This window comes from Aulonocara sp. 'chitande type north' Nkhata Bay, linkage group LG13 (genome assembly GCF_057382095.1).
Source record: "Aulonocara sp. 'chitande type north' Nkhata Bay isolate Kocher_YH1m ecotype deep benthic linkage group LG13, A_spYH_male_GT1.1, whole genome shotgun sequence".
Lineage (NCBI taxonomy): Eukaryota > Metazoa > Chordata > Actinopteri > Cichliformes > Cichlidae > Aulonocara > Aulonocara sp. 'chitande type north' Nkhata Bay.
The window spans coordinates 16,324,210-16,345,080 of NC_141356.1; the positions used below are offsets into that span (position 1 = coordinate 16,324,210).

A 20,871-nucleotide genomic window follows, 5' to 3' on the forward strand; every position below is an offset into this window, starting at 1 on the left:
GCCTGCACTTGCAGTAACACAATGTGAAATAATAATCAGTCATACTGCTGGGTAATGAAAGTTGCACATACTATAATTCTGCCTAATTATGTTACAGAAGACACAAACAAAACAAAACAACAATAAAACAGACAATGCCTTCTTTGATCTCACTCAGAAGAATGTATTTGCTGATTTTATTGCACAGATATGTAAAAGATGCATATTTTTATTTGGCAATACAAAAGAAAAGTCACTTCATCTGGATCCTGCCACTACAATGCATCGTTCCCATTTTATCACATGATCATTGTACAGTCATATCAAATTACTTACAATGCATAACAGAATAAAAGCGCTCCATTTTCACCCCCAAGCAAAGAACATAAAGCATTGTTTTAAAGTAAATAAGTTTGTGTATGATTGTCTTTAAGAGTTCCTTTTTGACATGTAGGTTTCAAAATCCATACATGTATCATATATATGGATCATACACGATCCATACATGTACTGTATATGTACGATCCATCATGTATACATGATCCCTACATGATGGATCATGTATACCGGACAGTTTTAAAGCAATGCTTTGTGAAGCAAACACATAATACTGCACAGTTCTTAAACATAACTTAAAATAATACCATCATTCAATATTGGTTGTTGAAATTATACTGATACAAACACATGACCTTCATATTAAGTCAAGGGAGCTTTGACAAAAAAACAAACAAAAAAAACAACAACAAAAAAACGCAAAACAAAAATCAGTTCAATTATGTTGCCATATTCCCATACAAAATTTATTTTAACACCTCAATCATAAACATTAGAAGCAAGCTCATGTCACACATAACTGTAAAAGACAAACAAACAAAAAAACGTACCATTCAGTGGCTCCAACAGAAACACACAGATGCACATTGTTAAGGCACATGTGGTTTTAGCAAATTAGACATTCATGTTCCCCCTGATGTGTTTTCTGCAGTGGAGCCTGGAAGTTAAGGCCTTTTACACTTTGGTTCCATGTCTAGGTCTATGTAAGTATGACACGCTGATATAGTACTGATGTTCTAACTGTTTTATTGATAATGTGGGAATGATGCTTTTTGTAGTTGCGCCAATGGTCCCTGTATGTACGTATGCAATTTTCAGTCATACCACATTCTTTAAAGAAAATTATTTTGTGGACCTTTAAGTTGTGGACTCCCTAAGGTTCCTGAACCCCACTTTGAGAACCTCTGTTCTAAATGATCTGGTAGTCAATGCTTCTGTTTCAACACTGACATCACCAGAGTTGTTCCAACTTAACAAATAGATGAGGCATAAGCATCATAAGGCACAAAAGGCATCTCTAGCTAATTCCTTTAAGTAACCTTAAGTATAATCATGAATAGAAAAGGCACTAGGGAAACACTGGTTCATAAAATAACAGCTTGCAGCTTTTCAACACTTGTATAAGATGACTGATTGCATAAGAAGCCTTGCACTACACAACAATCCTGGAACTAAAATATAGTCATAAGATTTTTAATCCGTTTTAATCCATAAATAGTCCCAGAAAGTCACATGTGCTACATGCCACATTTGTCAAGTATGCTTTTCTATTCCTTTTCAAAAGTGTAACTGGTTGGTTGATAAGAATGGAATAACTAGCAAGCAGTTTATGCAATCCAAACATTGGAAGCAAAGACTAAATAAGTTATTGGAATAAAGTCGATGTGCATAAAGGGTCATGAAACCACTGTTGCTCATGAGGCAGCTATGACTCAGGACACCCAAATAAAACGGCATGGTTGTAAACCTAGACAAAGTGTACCAAAATATAAACATGCTTTGGTCATTTAATGTGTCATTCTGCTGTTACAGAGGCACATGATGTAAACTCCACATTGTGAGTTTGTCCTTTTTTTGGACAACTGTATTTCAGGTCCATCTTACATGTTGCAGTTCTTACTTGAACTACATGCTGCAGGTCAAAGCACAATGAGCGCAACAAAAAAGACAAATAGGGCAGGTAGACAAAGGGGGTAGTTCCAAGTGTTGCGATAGCTTCCATCTTATCTTCACCTGGGTATAGGAGGAAGAGGAGGTGCTCCTCTTTCCTTTTTACCAGAACCTGCAAAGAATCAAAGACACACAAAGTTAGTGCTTTCTTTAGTAACAGAGCATGTTTTCCTCCACCAGATGGCAGTGTCTGACAAGCCAGATCAACAGTTTTCCCACTTGTTTGGAAGTTTGGACTAATATAATGTAAATATCAGCCAAAATCTTTAGTGAGTTCAATATTTTTAATTTAATGGTGCACAAATGCTTAAATATTGTAAGGTAGTCTGATTATAGCCAGAAAGACTTAACAGAACTAAACTGAATGTTGTGACGTTTTACAGTTGGGACATTGATTGATTGTTGAAAAGAAGATTACAAAAGCAAAGTAATGAACTGGGAGGGACAGCAAACTTTGATGTTGGGAGTTAAATGGGAGTTATTGTCAAATGTCGGAAAAGTACTGCAGACGATTATAAGAGAGATAAATTAATGTTGAGGCTAGTAGTAATAGGCCACAGACAACACAATTAGGACTGGTACCAGAACGTGGCCTGGGCTGAAATGAGGAGCTACAATGTCAGATGTCAGTTCATCAGAAGTAATTTACAAACCATAAAGGAATGCTGATAAACTACTTTGCTTTGATTAGAATCTCATATTGAATATATTAAATCAATAATATATCGTTAATTTGTAATGTTATAATCAGCATCACTTTTTCCTGTTTTGTATTCTTTCCTTTTTTCTGATGTTTTTTGTGCTGTAAAGGACTGTGGATCAAGTGGCTCATGTCCAAAGTAATGTTAAAATATGTAATGTTATGCACTGGTCTGTCAGTGTCTTTAACAGGTTACTAAGCAAACTGAAAACTGCATGAAGATCATCTAACGATGCTGAGTGCAGATAACATGCAGAACTCACCTTTGCTTTCATTTTTGCCAAGCTTACTGGGGTAGGTCTTCTGGGAGTGCACATAGGGCTCAGGTGGAGGAAGGTCTGACACTGGGTGAAAATTGAACCGACCCTCCCACTCATCTATTAATGGAAAGAATGAAGGTGTCAGTGTTAATTTCTCCAGGAGAATGACTTAGCTTTATGACAGTATATGTATAAAGGATATTGTATTTGTTTAGAATTGGATGAAACATGACTAAAAATGTAATTTTAAAAAATGGATCCCTGTAAACTCGTTTTACAATCTTACTACTTTGGTTAAAGGAGTAAAAACAACTGCAGCGGAGGTGAGTGAGTTCTTTTGCCATAACTGAACATAACAGACTTTACGTCTTAAAAACAGTGCTGAAGGATATCGTCTGAAAAAGTCCTTTAGAAGTCAGAGTTAGCCTCTTCTGTTTGGAAAGTAACCACTGGTACACATGGGCTTACGTACTGGTTTTAGGATTTTATTGTTGTTCCTTAAACAGACTCGACATACTTCAGTGCTATTTTCCTCTTTATTTTTGCATCGTCTTGCCATAAAGTAGCAAAATTATTTTATAGACTACTCAAATAAACCTTAATGACATATTAAAGGTTTTTCTCACCTTGTATTTGGTTGTGGTTTTGGAAACCATTCCCCATGGGTGGTGGTGGAGGAAACCCACCTCCTGTTCCCGGCCTGTCAGGAGGAAGGGGAGGCCTGCCTCCGGGTCCACCACGAGGGGGCTCTGGGCCTGGCCGTCCCATAGGTCGACCTGCAGGAGGTGGAGGAGGTAGAGGGCCTTTGGAGCGGGAGAAAAAAACAATAGGATGTTAAATGATCCAAAGTGGCATAAAATCCAGTAACTTTTGATGTTAATGGGCATGCTATATCATAAATATGTCTAATATAAAATTAGAATGCTGCAGTAATTCATAGTTCAATTAACAGGTGAGCTCTTTTTTACCCGAGCGTACTGATGACTGGTTCCTTCCAAGAGCTGGTGGTCTCTCATTTGGAGGAGGAGGGAGAGGTCCTGACCGGGTAGGTGGTGGTGCTGGACTATGGCTGGCGAAGATAAATGTAATATTAATCTATGTTAATCCTTTTTAAAGTATCCCTATTTTTTAAGCACACATCCCTTAGGAAATATAAATCATTGTGCACACTACTTTAAAACCTTGAGGATTAAACTGCATATCTGAAATACGACATACAGATTTAACTTCATAGAGCATCAAGCACTAATCGCTCTTCTTTCAGATTTGCACCCCAGTCACTTTTGCCATTTTAGTTAAACAAACTTGGATGTTGCTGTGTGCACCTCTCCTTCTGTTCTCCACAGTTAGCAATGTTTGAATGCCATCTGTTAAATCAGCCAATGTTGTAAGCAGACACCAGGTGGAGTTTAGCTAAGAGATGAAACCTGGCACAATCTGATATTGTCATGTTGGTGTTGTTCCCAGATCAACATAGTAAATGTTGTTCCAGCATCAACATTGCAAGTGACCAATCAGAATATTGTGACATCATACTTTTACCTAACCCTAACCCTTTAATAAACACTAAGCAGAATTGATATTGTCCTTGCAACATTGGAATTTCATAAATGCACGAATGGTCACTTGCAATGTTGATCCTGGAGCAACATTTACTATGTTGTTCCAGCAAAAACACCAACACGACGATATCAGATCATCCTGAAAGCTGAGGAGTGGGGTAGACTTAACTTTTTTATAGATACACACATTATTTTGTGTTTTTTGGTGTGGACAGGTAGTTTAGCTTTATTTTTATTTTTCCTTGCAATTTGCAAGTTTGCTGTTTTATTGTGTACTTAAGTTTGCTTTATCTGTTTGTCATTTATTTTGTGGTTTGGGACGATTACCTACTGCTTAATAGCAAAGCAAACACCTAATTTAACAGTAGGTTTCCCACCTCAGTAGCAACAGGAACCTTCCAAAGCTAGAGTAAGTGCTTAGTGGTATGTATGTTTTAGACTGTGACTAGACTAGGAAACCTCTTAGTTTAAAGCCAAATTAAATTCGAGAAAAAAAAAAGATTTTATCAACATTCAACTTAAGTTTTCAAACTGCGAGTGGCCTTTTTAAGGAAGCTACTGGTTCCTTTGCATGAAGTGTGAACTGCAGCATCATAGAACAGCTATTAGATTTGAATCTATGCAAACTCTGATATGTCGACCAAAGTAGATACCATGCTCACATTGTCTGATAAGAAATGCACCGCTGCATTTCTTATTTCTTGCAGTCATCCATTAAGATTTAACAGATTTCAGGTGGCATATCAGATAAAACTTTGTCAGTACCTGTTGAGCGAGCTGTTTCTTTGGGGTAGACGAGGTGAGGGGTCATCACCTCCTACTGGGGTGGGAGGTAAGGAAGGAGGCCCTGGACGTCCTGGTGGAAGAGGAGGTGCACCCCCACCGGGTGTGGGACGCGAAGGTGAGGAAGAAGCAACAGACGGAGAAGGTTTGGAGTTGACTGAAGGAGGAGGAGGTGGCGGCATGTCACGTGGTATGGATGGCCGGTGTCCTCCAGGGGCAGGTGGTGGTGGCGGTCGATCATCAGGAAGTGGGGGCCTCCCTCCTGGAGCAGGTGGTAAGGGAGGTCTGCTGCTATTTGAAGGTGGAGGAGGCGAGGAGAAGCTTGTTCGAGGGCCTGGTGTGGAACCTCCTGGTGGCGGAGGAAGAGGGCCGTGCCTCCCTGATGGAATGCTTGGTGGTCCAGATGGAGATCCATGGCCCGGCCTTGGTCCTGTGGGGAGTGATGGTGGAGGTGGGCCCCCACGAGATGGGAAGGACTGAGCAGGTCGAGGTGTGTTGGGTACGGGAGGAGGAGCACCTCCTGGAGAGTCTTGCCTGGATGGAAAACCTGGGCGGCCCTTGGGAAGATCAGGGGCACTGCTACGGCCACCAGCAGGGGTTCCTGGAAGTCTAGGTGGTCCGCCGCTAGGGCTTCCACCACCACCAAAAGGGCTTGGGCCACCACCACCAAAAGGGCTTGGGCCACCACCACCAAAAGGGCTTGGGCCACCGGATCGGCCTCCAGGTGGGAGAATGGGTCCTCGGCTGGGTCCCGAGTCTGACAGAGAACAAAACGGAAAAATAAACTACGAGATTGCACAAAATTTTCTTTGTTGTTTGTCATTGTTTTGTATCTTTTTTTTTTTTTTTTTACCATTGGAGTCTCTGTTCGCTGCAGATCTCAGTTTTGGCATCCCACCCGCAAACAGGCCTCCTAAGCCAGCAGGAGCCCCACCACCACATCCTCCTCCTCCTCCCCCGCCTCCTCCTCCTCCTCCCCCACCTCCTCCTCCTCCTTTGGGTTCTGATAGAAAAAAACAAACAAATATTGAGTTAATCATTCTTGCGACATGTGGAGGACATTCATTACTGACTCATATTATTTCCTCATTACTTGTGACTAAGTTAATATGTCTAACTCCCATTATTTCTCCTTTGCAATCATAACTGAAATAGTCACTGAAATGACATCGACTTACTGTCAAATACGGGTGCACTGCGGTCATTTGTAACAGTTTTCTTTAGTCTGGCTCCTTTACCAATATCAGACAAAAGAGCACTCCTTCCATGCTGCTCTGAACGGCTTAGATTTGGTTTTTCTGTGTTGGCCTGAAAAAGACACACAAACACTGTCAGCCTTGGGAAGCCACTAGCAAATTGAGAAATACATGTAATTGTAATTAGTTATGCTTAATTGGAAAAAGATGTCATTAAATTAACATTAAAGCAAAATGTTAGTGGTTAAAATCAAGGTTACAAGTTATTTTGATATATTTTTGATTAAGGGATTTATAATACATCTAACATTAATATTGTTGTTTTGAACATGCCTGCACTTCTTTTTCAGATATTACTGGACAACGCAACTCAACAAAGGATGATACTGTTCATTATTACCCAGTGTTCAATACATATTTAAGCTTTCTTTTCCCTTCAAATTCTTGGCAGAAATTACACTGCCCTTTTTCTGCTGGTCGCATCACTGCTGATTGCTATCTGCCATGCCTTCAACCAGTCAAATGCCTCAAAGTGGGTGGTCTTTTCGTCTGTCACAAAAGACTAATTTCTGGAAATTAAATAGCATTTTCCTTTTGAAATAATAAAAAAAAAGCTCCAACACATATTCTTCAGTGTGAAACGGTGAAGATGCTGTTGCTATTAAATGCTCAAAGAGGTAAGGTCAATCTATTACATTGAGGATGTGATTAAAATGTTGACATTTCTTTCATTTTTGGCAGGGTACCTAGTCAATTGTAAGCTTTTAGATTTCTAGAGCAAGCTTTTCAACACTACATTACTTTATAGCATTTTATAGAGAGATGGATAAACAGTCAGTGAAAGAAAGAGAAAACTGTCATTTCTTAAATTACTTCAACTTTAAAGTGACAGGCCATGTAGATGAAACTATGAATGAAAAATAACAAAAAAAAAAAAAGATTTGTTATGACATTATATGGCCACAAGATGTCTCTAGCTCAGTAGAACAGAGCAACAGATCTGGCTTGATTTAGATAAATGAAAACAAAAACTCACAAGAGCAAAAGTAGGAGGAGGGGGAGCTGCTGGAGGTGGCGGTGGTGGAGGTGGTCCTGGCATCTTCTGCTTTCCTCTGTTTTACTCTATCTGCACTGGATGCCGCACCCTGGAATACAGATCACAGACATTCTTGAAAAACAGGGAAAACAAGCTGATGTTGAATTATGTTTGGACCTCTTAAGCAGCAGACTGCATTTTTAAAGCATCCCAGTGTCCCATTAGGGATGAGGCAGGATGCTTGCACTGCAGTACATTTGTGTTTCCTCTTACAATTTGTTTATCAATTAAAGGCTTTTCTGATGACTATATTATTCATGACTCCACCACAGGATGGTAGAGACAGTAAAAAAATGGCAGACGGCAAACAAAACTGAATCACAAAAATAGTGACAAAAATGCTGTATGCTGCTGACATCACAATGTAGTGATTGCCATTGCTTTTTGCCTTTTTAGGGACATTTTTTTCCTCCTTCAGTTACACGGTTTTTGTGATACACTTACTCGCCAGTTTGTTAGGTACACGTGTTCAACTGCCCATTAACATAAAAATCTAATCAGCCAATCACATGGCAGCAACTCGAAGCATTAAGGCATGTAGACATGAAACAGATGACCAGCTGAAGTTCAAATGAAGCATCTGATTGAGTGATAAAGGTGATTTAAGTGACTTTGAATTTGGCATGGCAGTTGGTCCCAGACCGGTTGGTCTGAGTATTTCAGAAACCTATGAACTACTATGACTTTCCCATACAACCGTCTCTAGAGTTTATAGAGAATGGTCCTAAAGAGAAAGTTTCCAGTGAGCAGCAGTCCTCTGGGAGAAAATGCCTTCTTGATGCCAGGGCCAGACTGCTTTGAGCTGATGCAAGGGCAACAGTAACTCAAATAAGAACTCTTTACAAACCAAGTTAAGCAGAAGAGGATCTTTAAATTAACAGCAAGCCTTGAAGCACATGGGCTAGAAGGCCACGCCTGTTGCCACTCAGGTCAGCTAAAAAAAGGAAACTGAGGATTCATACGAATTCATCGAAATTGCATGAATGAATATCGGAAAGTCTTAATTTCTGCCATGACATTCAAATGGTAGAGTCAGAATTTCACCAACATGAAAGCATGGATCCAATCTGGCCAGTGGTTCAGGTTGGTGGTACACATTTAGAGCCTTAGTACCAACTGAGCATTGTTTAAACTTCACAGCCAACCTGCTATTGTCCATCCAGCCACTGATGGCTGCGTCCAGCAGGATGACACATTTCAAATCATCTCAGACTGGCTGCTTGAATATGGCAGTGAGTTCACTGTATTCAAATGTATTTCACAGTCATCAGATTTCAATCCAACAGTGCACCTTTGGGATGTTGTGGAACAGAAGATTTGCATCTTGGATGTGCATCTGACAAATTTGCCACAACTATATAATACGTAGCGAGGTGTACCTAATAGTGTGGCTTATGTGTGTAGATTACAGATAACTGTTTCGTGTTTCAAATATCACAGGAACGCAACATTATACATAGCTTTGATGTGATAGTATTGTGCTGTGAGTTACTCTCTGACTTCCTCAACTAGTTTCTACAAACCAAAAGGTTTAACTACAAAATGTTGGTGTGGAAGTAACAGTTCTCATTATGTTCGTGCCAGACAGCAAAAGCACACTCTGATGATCATTTCTCTAGCAAAATCTCTGTCATTCACAGACTAGCAGGGATTGATAGGACTACATATGGATGCTAATAACTGTTTAGAAAAATACCACAAGGAAATCCTTTTTAAAGTATTTTAAGCTGTAGTTTATTTAATGACAAGTACCGTAGATACTATGAGCTGACTGCACTGAAGTGCATGCGTCTATATATTTTGCACACAAAAAACAGTGGCTAAAGAAAGTTACTTTCATTTCCTTAAATTTGGTGAGAAGTCTGAAAATATGCAGAATACAAAAAAAACAAAAAAACAAAAACTGTAGGTTACTTTGTTTGACTGGCAGGGATCGCACAACATCACAATCATTTATCGTGGTGGTGCTCGTTCACTACATCTGAGCTCCACTTGGGTTTTAGCCTGCTGTACAAATCAGTGGGGGAGTCCAGCAACTGCAAAGACAGCAGCAAAGGCTCTCTATGATATGACTTCCTCTTTAGTCGAGTCTTTTTTTAACTAAACATTACTAATAAAAGTGGTTCTGACTGGAAAATGTATCACCCTTTGCACTATAATGTCATGTATTTATGCTATGTTGAATTCTTGGAGGAACTGAAAGTAAACGACGGAGACAAGATCGCTTGAGAAGGAAATATTTTTTTCCAGAAATATGAGGAGTAGCAGGTCATAACAACAAATCAGTTGATATCGATCTCACATACAACGGCAAACTGACAGTAAAAGTTTCATCACTAAGGAACTTGAGTGTTCAGTTCCTGTAACCACAGCTTCAAAAAGTGTTGTAAATCTATATAAAGAGTTTATTTTTACAAAGCCAGAAGACAATGTTACAAGGGCTCATTCTGTGTAAATGCCAATGGGAAGTCCAAGAGTTTATAATGCTTATAATAAAATACTGATGATTAACACACCATCCTGTGACTGTGATAATGTATTAGCTGCTATTATTCTCATTACCATTGCTCTTTTCCACTGAGAAGAAAATAGGGGAAAGAAAAACAGTACGTGAATAGTGAATGCATGCAGCTTAAGGACAAACTGAACATGGCTGATGTAGAAACAGCTGCAGACCACTGATTCTCATGTCCATGAAGCTGTGCAGCGGCAGCTTTCTGTTCTAACATCAGGCAGAACTATGAACTTGCTAAACTCATTTGCTTCAAGCATCCACTATGCGTTGTTTTTCACGAGGGAGAGATTCAGTTTTTCTTAACCTATCACAAGATACCAATGTATCTAACTGAATCTAAGATTATTTTATGTGACCGCTGACGTGTAGTTATGCAAGTATACTGGTTTACCTGCATTTCAAGAGTTAAGTCAGATAGAAATGTTCAGTACAGTTGTCTGTTTGTATAACAGTAACTGTGTCATAAGGATGGCAAAGAAAAACAAAAATAATGAGCTGGATCTCCATCATTACGTGCTTAAGTTTAAAAGTTCTTTTCAATTGGATCTCTTGAATGTAAACTCTCATCGATGAGGCAAATAAATGCAATCCCTGTCTGTAATGCAATGTATCCAGAACACTACACCAATGCAAGTGGCCATGTCACCAGTCACATTTCACCCTATGAGAAAAGGACTAAGTTTACTACCAGAGAAAATGATGTCAGGAAGGTGTCAGAAACCCAGTGCGTCACTCACATTTGACACTTCCCCAAATAAACTGAAAATGAACAAGACTTCTGAGTCGATATCTGAGTGGATAGTTTAAATTACCTGTTTGATAAAAAAGGTTGATGTAAAAAAAGCCACGAAGCAATCAAGGCAGGGTTGTGATTACTGATTTACTCCAAAGATGAATATATAAATAATATAATATTTATTTTCTAAGCCTAATCCATTGCTATCATAATGGCAAACTAGTCTGAATGCAAATAACAAACAAACTCATTGGTTTGTCTGTTTACCAGTGTCAACATAACTACTCTAATCACAGAGGTTAGGCGAGGCCACGTACAGTAGGCAAAAGGCATTTAACCTTATTGACTAACTTTCACTTGTATTTATCCATATCAACTGTTTCATCTCACAAAAATACACACCTCACGTTCTCACTTCATTTTTATTTGCACGCATAAAAAAAGACCATCCTCAAGGGGCCTCTTACTTCCTGTATGCTGCTGACAAACAGGAAGTCACGATGCGCCTCAAGAACCGCAGCCATCCGGTTGCCATCCGATGCCTCTACATCGCAGCCACGCATCATTTTGATATTCTCCTACCTCATTTTCTTTCTCTCAACTGTGAATCGCCAAACCACACCCCAACTCCACACACACACACCCTGCATGTGTGTATAACCCCCATGTTCCTCCTTTTTTGTGCCTTCATGTTCACCCTTGCATGAACTATCAGCCTTCTTTTCTCATTCTCGGACAGTTTCACTCAATGCCCTTTCCCTATCGCCCAGTCTCACTGGTTCCTGCGTCCTTTGTCGCTCTCAGTGTCTCAAAACAGCGAAAAGTGAAGTTTAGATTTTGTCTGCTTCCTAAAGCTAGCAACACAAATCTTATTTTAAGGCATACATGGGTCTTCAAAAATGATCCCCATCTCGTACTGGGGTTGTTATAGGGATACAGCAAATGTCATACAAATTTACTTCCATTATAACAACTGTATATCTGTTACAGGGACAAAAGAACATGTTTATAGCAAAAAAACAATAACAATAATATTCAACATGATTATTAGTAAGAAGTTGAAACATTAGGCAGTTATTTCTCAATGTAGAGCAAGAAAAAGCCTGTAAATGCTGCAGAAACAAACGATAAAACACTGAGTGAGAACAGAGTCTAAAGAGGACAGCATGTACCGTAAACATGCATCAGTGTCAGGGCTGGTATATCACACCACCTAAAGTAATTAAGTCACTCAGAAATTGGAAACTTCTCATTTGCAATTCCTTTCATACATTCTTTAGTCATATTTAGCAGTAATAAGAATACAGATTCGGTGAAGAGTAAAGAGAGGATTTAGAAGAAAATTGTGTGTTGGTGCACAAAGATGTTCACCAATTCCTAAATATTTCTGTTTTAAAAACTACAGAGTTGAAAAATTCAGTGTATAACATTTATTTGGAAATATAATGTATCAGTTCGTGTGGGGTGTTTTTGAAGATTGTGAAAGACCTCTTGCCTACTGTGCCCGAGCTTACCTAACCTCTGTGATCACAGAGTAGCTCTGTCAACACTGATACACAGGAAAAACTAACGTGTTAGTTAATGACATATATATTTGTTTTAAACGAGTTTTCCTCTTACAGTAGCAATGTATTTGGCTTTGAAGACAAGCATTATATCCTGATACTTGCAATATAATTTATCCTTGCGCTTTCTACTGTGGTACAAGTAGATGATAATCATAGAAATTATACATAGACAAAAGGTACGAAGCCACCTACACTTCTACACAACCTTTTAGGACAATCCACTTTAAATAGGTGGAGTAACTTTTGCAGTTATAAAGGCCGTTACTCTTCCGGGTAGGCTTTCAGCAAAATTTTGGAGTATGTGTGTGGGAATTTTTACTCATTCATCCAGAATTCCCAAGCATTTTGAGGACAGATAATGATGTTGTAGAACAGGGCCTGACTTGCAATCTAATGTGTCCCAAAGGTGTACGGTGCGGTAGAGGTCAGCACTCTGTGCGACCCAATGAAGTTCTTCCACAATCAAGGTCTCTAAAGGCACCCAGCCCATGCCTTTAGGGACCTTGATTTGTGCACTGGGGCACAGGCATGCTTGAACAAACTGCTCCCATAAATTTTGAAACATAGAATTGTCCAAGTTGTCTTGATAAGATGAAGCTGGCCCAAGCCAACCCCACAGAATTATTAAATTCAATTCATTTTTTGAGTTACCACCAGACATTGTATGAGAGAGACACAACTGTGATTTCTACTAGTGCTTAGTGAAGTCCTGCTGTGAAGCCTCATCCATCTTGGCGTTTGGCTGTGATGAGGGTTGGATGAGACTGAAAAACTCAAGAAACTGAAATTAAATGTCTGGTAAACTGTGTGATTTTATGCTCATACAACCTGCAATCATACAATAAACATTATGCAGTATTCAAAAAGATTTGAAACTCATGAGTGAGCCCCTAAGCCTATTGGTCTATAGACTTTTATACAACAGATTTATTTTTGAAGCTAGAGAAGTCCCCTAATTCCCCTCAAAGACATTACAAAGAATGCTATTTTAAGGCATTCCTTTTCTGTGTATTATTGTAGGGTCTTTGCTTTACAATTGAGGTGACTGCTGTTGTGATTTGATGCTACATAAAGAAAAAAAATAACATTGAAATCACAGTAGACAGCGCAAGGATTAGATTACTAGCAAGAGGTTAATTCATGATATCCTGGTAATCAGTAAAGGACTAACAACCAAGGGATGTCTGATCTTGCTTTTATCTGTAGTAAATTTTCTCCAAATATGGCTAAGTTGCCAAATACCAAGACTGCTGCATCAACTCATTTCCTCTCCCAGTGATGAAATTACACTGATACAACTGCAGATAGAAGACTGGTAAGTGAGCGTCAGGATTACCAAAGACATTTTTCACACATGCATTGAACCCTGAATACCTGACAGAATGCATTTGAGAATGCAAATTTCCGACATAGTTGAATGATTTTCCACCTGCCAGTTCCCTAGTACACAGTTCGTGTGATGTCAGTTGGTGCAATATCTGAAGAGTGCAGTTAATTGTTGGGTGCATTCACTGCTGACAACTGGTCATTGTGTTCAATGCACAATCCATCCACTCTCGTGTGTTGGCAAGGGAGTGAAGCTGTGGTTAAAACCACCTTTCTGGTTTTATATAGTTGAAAGTGAGCATGTAAGTTATTTAAGGTGACAACAACAAAACAAGAATTAATTTGCATTATGAGCTGTGTGCTAGCTGCATTTTTAAATAATGCTGAAACAGCTCTGACTAACTGCAGAAAGACATCAACTTCCCCAAAGGAAACAGGCTTGTGTGATGAAATGGTAAAATGCGCTTCAAAACTTCTGTCCCTCTCTCTTATTCACACATAGCCTAATATTAGCAAAGCACTTCACAATGGTTCCTTTGACAAACAGAGAGGAGCAAGAAGGGAGAAGCAGGGAGGAAGATTTGAGGGACTTTGAAGAGACTCCATGAAAACACAGACTCAACCTCTAACATATGCTTCAGTTTACAAATGGTCATAAAAAGGCTTCTTCATCCCGCCACTGAACCCCCTGTGCTCCACATCCTCATTAGATTTACTGCTTAAGTAAAATCATACATACACAAATTCATATTACAAAGCACAGACTTTGTGACTGCTACCCTGAAGAAGAACAAAGTTTGTTCTTTTGTTAAGATCTCCACATTTCATTGCTTGGTGACTCGCTAACTTGATGCATTTTACCGACTGAAGGCTCCCTAAAATGGAAACATCACATTTTGGTAGCTTATTAAGTCACGTCTATGTGTCCCCAAAGCACCACTGGCTGGGCTTGCTGCAATGAGTTATCGGTAACCGAATGCCAGTCAAAGTGTTTTCCCACTAACACATTAAATTTAATCGGCCCCATTATACTTTCATCTTGGCATCTTTGCACTGAACCAACACACATGACTCACGTGCATACACACTTGTGCACACGTGCATGCACATACAAACTGACATACATGACTCACGTGCATACACACTTGTGCACACGTGCATGCACATACAAACTGACATACATGCTCACACATCTAACCTCTTTGAATTTAGCGAGAAGTGTCTATTCATAAAGAGAGAAAGCAGAGGGATTGTATCTCTGTCTGTTTTGTGAAAATGGATGGGCAGACCCCCCAGTCTACATGCTACAGCCTTTGCAAAAATATGTATTACGGCTCGTAGGAATACAACCCCCACAAACCCTCTGATTTTTAGCACTATATCTTCAAATAGTCTATGTCGCAAACCACAATACAATTAGAAATTGACTTTGAGTGCTTGTGGTCTGTAAACAGAAGAGATGGCACTGCATATACAGGACCATCTAACTCCCATACCATTTGGACTTTTTATTATACCGCCATAATAGTGTTGCCATTTCAACAAGAAAGCTATCTAATGAAAAGAGAAATTAAAAGGATTCAGAGTGTCAAATTTCATAGGAACGTCACAAAAATTCTAAAAAATATTTCTGATCAAAGAGGCTGCTGAGTCTAAAATGTGCCTGATCAGCAATAATTCTCTACAAAGATCAGATCTGCAGCTTTTCTTTACAACTTGTTAAATAGCCGTTATACCTCGGGGTTGCTGTTTGTGATATCCCAAAGTTGAAAACTCTTGTTCTAAAGGGTGTCTCTGAAAAAACGTTAACGTGCACAGGTTGTTGGCTTCATAAGCGATGGAGCTATGATGTGCAGATACAAAGGAGCAGCCACACTTCTGTGTGGCAAGAATAACCCTAATCTGACTGTGATTCACTGCATCATTCACAGTTAAAGCCTGGTACTGTAAAAATAACATTATAGAGTGAATTCACATACATTAACACATTAACTTTTAGACTTCAGAAGTCTACTACTGTTCTCAGTTAATCGAACAGAATCACCTCTGTCCCTTTCTGGATAAAAGAGGGGTGACATGACATGCTCCACATGAAAGCCAGAAAGTCCATCATCAAAGCTGAGCGTTTTCTTATGGAGCTTAGAAATTTGCACTCCTGTATTTTGACATTATTTCATATTCACTGTTAAAGTTAAATGGCACAACTAGCCAAATAGCTAAGTGGAATTAGCTAAGTGGAAGGGAAATTTAATTCTGGCATCTTAAAGCATTTACATTATTGCATGCGATGGTGAATGTCTGAAAAGAAATATATGGCATTTAGAATATTGTGCATAATGATTAATTAAAAAAATACATCACAATATTGTAAATGCTGTGATTTTATTTTCAAGCTCTAAACTTGATTATTTAAAGTTCACAAATGTTAGATGCACAGCAGTAACAAACACTATCAGGCTTCAGAGCATACAGGAACGCTGTGGTTCGTGAATTAGAGCAGGAATCCGCCCCCCTTTTGTTATTTTTTTCTTTCCACAAATTGCACTTCGGTTTTACACGTATACAGGAACAAACAGGTTAGCACAAAGACAAAAAGAAACAAGTAAAGAAGAAACAAGGACCATTTAATGACTTGATAATATAGCTGGTATTCTGGTATCCATCCACTTGTATTCACCGTTACCGTGAGCCAAAAGTCATTCATCACTGTATGTGAACAAGGCTCCCTTACTGTTATTACATACATTGTTTGTTATTCTTTTCCTGCACGTGGGAAATGAACTCACCAGTGTGCGTTTCTCTCCATCTGTAATGTTGATAAGAGCTGTTGTGTTTTTTGCGTTTGTGCCATGCACTATGCTTGCAGGGTGGGAGGGTGGACAGTGCTTCTCTATGGAAATGGCATTGACAAATATTGACAATCCCACACAGGGACAGGCAAAAAATAAATAAATAAATAAAAGCTGATTTTATCTCAAACTGACTTCAACATTTTGATTACGTGCAGATGAATGGCCAAAATAGTAACTTTTCCAAAGATTGATTCTACATTCATATGGAAGTAAAGAAATGTGGAAGACTGTGTATAAACTATTTTTTAAAAAGCTGTTTGTCAGTATAAGCATGTGTAATAATTTCAAAGGGGTCATGTTGGGTGGAAGCGGGCTTATCATTAAGGGGAAGCCTGCAATCACTTTTCATTCAACTCCACCCAAGCTGCAAACAGGTTCAGTAGTGAGTGTTAAGTTACCATAAACGATAAGACAAATCAGACACATTTTGTGTATTTCAAAAATTTTAACTCTATAACTACAAATTACTATTTTAACATTTTCATGCATTGGAAATCGAACAAAAAATTTGATGCCAATTCCAAAAGGATCCGAATGTGAGGTGATTTTAAACATGAGCTGCAGGAAAACTGTAATATTATACACTTTACAAGAAGCCCAGGGTAGTAATAAATGTGTCTGACACTAAGCAGAAACAGTGCTGAGTGGCTAAGCTAACATCCTGTGGTGTGTTCACATACACACACACACTGAATGTTGACAGATGTGGTTCCATTGCTGCTGTTTTAGTCTTCGACTCAGCAGGGTAATTTTACCTCTCAAACATTTCTCCAAAATAGAATTAAAAGCTGAAAATAGTTTGTGATGGGAATTTGTCTTCCTCCAACAACAACAAAAAAAAACACCTAAGTTTTTCTTCAAAAAACGTTATTGTAAGTATTGTGGATTTGTGTTTTTCCCCTGACGTGCATTGAAATATGGACAGACAACATTTAAGCAGAAAAGGAAAAAAAGGTTATTGCACAAAATTCACATAAGACAAATATAGACTGGACAGGCATATGAAACCACTCGGCGACGTGATGTGATTTCTAACCACTTTTACCATTTTTTCTGGTTTTCCTCCATACCTACACCACTTCCTACAAAAAAGACAATGTATTTACCTTGACTTTGGCTACCATTCAAAGATTTTGTTTTACGATTCATCATGTGTGTTTTTTCTGAAGCAGGCTGAAGGATGATTAATACAGTCCTTTTAAATAAAAAAAATTATGTTTTTTAAATTGATGGTACATTCTATAACTACCCACAGAGTTGGTTATTCAAAGACCTCTTTTAACACAACAGCCAGATTGCAAGGGCTTTCAAAGTAACTGGACATGTAGTTATTATGTTTCAGTTTATATTTAATTATATAGTTCCAAATTACAACAGTCACCTCAAGGCTATATAGACTCCAGAGACACTGTTTGGGCAGCAGCATGTCATTTAAAAACAGATCATGCACAAAAGACTCAGATAGGAGATGACCACACAAGTGAAGATGAAACTCAAAAACAGTTGGATACTTTCTAACAACATATGTTAGAAAATATAACAGGGAAGTAGGAGAAACATTATATTATTATATATAATGTTCTTGTATAACATACTGAATTGACAGTCAAGCTACGTGGTGCAAAAAAAATCAATAATAATAATAATGATAATCTAAGATGTAGGCATGCATATCTATCTTTTGCTAGAATTTTGAGGATTACTGTGAATATAAACTCACAATGATCATTAATCCTCAAAGAGCAGAAAGGCCCATTTGTAGTTTGCAAATACAAATGTAGGCTCCTGAGTCACAGCCCAATGAGCTGAAACAAAATAAGGCTAAGGCAAAAAATACACCGGAAAATAGCATTGAAAGCATGTGACTGCATATTGGTGGTGTTTCTGTTATGCTATTGCCTTAATAATTATTGCCAGCTGAACTACTGTGTTGTTGTACTGCTGTTTCACATTCTTTGTGCTCAGATTCAGTTAAATGCATCAAAACTAATATCCTTGTTAAACATGATATTCTTGAACATAAATCCAAACCTAATAAAGACCTTTTCAGGGCAAAGAAATTGATCTAGTATGCTGAATCTGCAGCATACTAAGTAACTCACCTGTTACGGTGAAGACCAGGCTTAAGACAGCGAAAGACCACAATAAGCTAGAGCTAAATGGGGCCCGGTAAGATCATCATCATGTACAATATAGCAAGTCTGCTAATGTGGGCTTAACAACTCCAGGAAGTCAATGTGTTATGTTTATCCATCTAATTGCTTTTGAAGAACCTAAACTTTGAGTGTTATGTTGTAAAAGGTCAGCATTCATTACCTAATGTATTTGTTTTATCTAGTTTCTCAATGCAATGTACTTTCACATTACTAAAAGAATCCAGGAAATGAATTCTAACGGATGCTCAGCTGGCTTTAACCAAGACTGGGCTTTGCCCTCAAACTTCCTCACCATAGGAACAAATTATTTTTTAGCTCATAACTTCAACTAAACTACTCCAAAAAAGGGGCCGCCAGGTTAACAACAGACTTCAGGCTGATTTAGAGTCTTTTTTTTTTTAATGTGACGCAAAACAGTGGAAAGAACATAGAAGTGAATGGACTTACTCAATCTGTGTCCATAGAAGAATCAGCAGTATATTCAGTAGACAGTAGAAAAAGCACCTTAGCTCATTCCTCATAAAAAGGCAAAATGCGAACAGCAGCCACATACAGCTGAAAACGGAAAAAAACGGAAGATTAGTAGCATCTAAAAGTCTTCAACACACATTCATTACCAAGTAGGACTTCTTGATTCCACTTCCTCTAAAGTTGCATATCACATATTCAGAGAAGTCCCTCTTAAACACATACAGAGCATACATACAGCGTGCACCACTTCCTTTTTTCAGTTCCCCCACCTGGTGGAGGGGGAGGGGAGCTGGAGTTTAAAAAGAAGTCTGGGCCAATAGAAATCCAGCAAATATCTGACCTCTGTGGAGGTTATTCATCCAGGTAGGAGTCCAGCAATATCATTAGAATGCAATCGTACACTGAGGCAGCAAAATTCACTAAATAAGAAGAAATATGCAAAGTTATTTTTTGTTATATAATCTAGCACAACAAGGTCCTTCTAGAGTTTTTAGAAGTAATGTATCTATAATATATTATACTTTTAAAAGTTAAATGCAGTAGTTCATCAGCATTGCAATTCATGTTTTAAAGGACGTTCTTTTCAAGTAAAGATCATCTGCACACTGTGTGTGATACAAACAGCGACTATAAAAAAGGTGAAACCTCAGAGAAGAGGAATTAGCGCACCCTCGCTCGCTTGCTCTTCACTCAGTTTACAAGATGTGATGACCTATTTGGTTGCAGTGACCTTCCTGCACAACCAGATTTCGATACTTCTTTACATAGAAAGGCAGTGTTATTTTGTGCGACTGTTTAAGATCTAAGATTCTAAAGGTGGCCTTAATGGCCAATTTCACTAATTGATAAATAGATGTTACACTATTATCAAGAGACATTTTTTATATATTTTATAAAATTAACAGCTCTTTGGTATGCAACACCTGAGTGCAGTAGAGTCAAGTGAGTACTGAGATGAACCAGCTAGGAACATTAACATCTTTGTCAGTCTTTTTGCATCCTGCAAACTGAAGCCTAGTGATGACACCAAAACATTTTCTTTTTTGCTACAATTTGGTGTCTTCAGCTGCTGTGTGGTGAATGGGACATGACTGTGTCATATACATATACACACACACACAATATATATATATATATATATATATATTTATTTATTTATTTATTTATTTATTTTCCCCTGCTTTTTAATGACAGAATATCAGGTGCAGCTGTTATTTAACTGAAAGTGAATTGATTGATTCCAGCCCATAATGTGGCTGGACATAAAGGTTAGCATAGCTCCACAGCAGACGCTTCCTGTGCTCTCAGTGTCAAACTTCCTGCTTCACCACACAGTCAGAGGCGGTCTGCCAAGCCACCGTCAGCTGCACTTCAATACTCTCCCTCATGTCTCCGCTTTCCATCCAACTACAGCAACAGAGCAGCGTCTTAAGGAGACACCTTGGCTTATTCTCATGTACTCAGCTGTTTTTCTTTACCAGAATCGAGTCTCCAGTGAGGGGAAAAAACACGTCTGGGTAGTTACCTCAGTTAACCATATAAAAGGCCACTGTTTCCCTTAACGGAGACTGTTGCAACTGGCTAATCCATCAAAGAAATGCCTATTCTGTTAAATCATCACTCACCCAAACAAAGCAAACACAGATTTAAACACAGTCATTGCA

At 38.6% G+C, this 20,871-nt stretch overlaps 1 protein-coding gene across 2 annotated transcripts in view; it reads right to left on the reverse strand.

Moving 5' to 3' along the window:
* Window positions 1-145: 145 nt before the first annotated feature.
* The window catches only part of wipf1b (WAS/WASL interacting protein family, member 1b), a 27,230-nt gene continuing 6,504 nt past the window's right edge, over window positions 146-20,871 (reverse strand). The window contains exons 2-10 of one of the 2 annotated variants that reach the window (XM_086258869.1): window positions 19,184-19,291; window positions 7,524-7,632; window positions 6,470-6,599; window positions 6,145-6,294; window positions 5,274-6,048; window positions 3,915-4,015; window positions 3,573-3,749; window positions 2,950-3,063; window positions 146-2,098 (exon numbers count right to left, since the gene is read on the reverse strand). In XM_086258869.1, coding sequence (XP_086114995.1) covers window positions 2,046-2,098; window positions 2,950-3,063; window positions 3,573-3,749; window positions 3,915-4,015; window positions 5,274-6,048; window positions 6,145-6,294; window positions 6,470-6,599; window positions 7,524-7,586 — 1,563 coding nt within the window. In that variant the 5' untranslated portion in view covers window positions 7,587-7,632; window positions 19,184-19,291 and the 3' untranslated portion in view covers window positions 146-2,045. The remainder of the gene's footprint in view (window positions 2,099-2,949; window positions 3,064-3,572; window positions 3,750-3,914; window positions 4,016-5,273; window positions 6,049-6,144; window positions 6,295-6,469; window positions 6,600-7,523; window positions 7,633-19,183; window positions 19,292-20,871) is intronic. The other variant, XM_086258870.1, reaches the window with a different exon arrangement.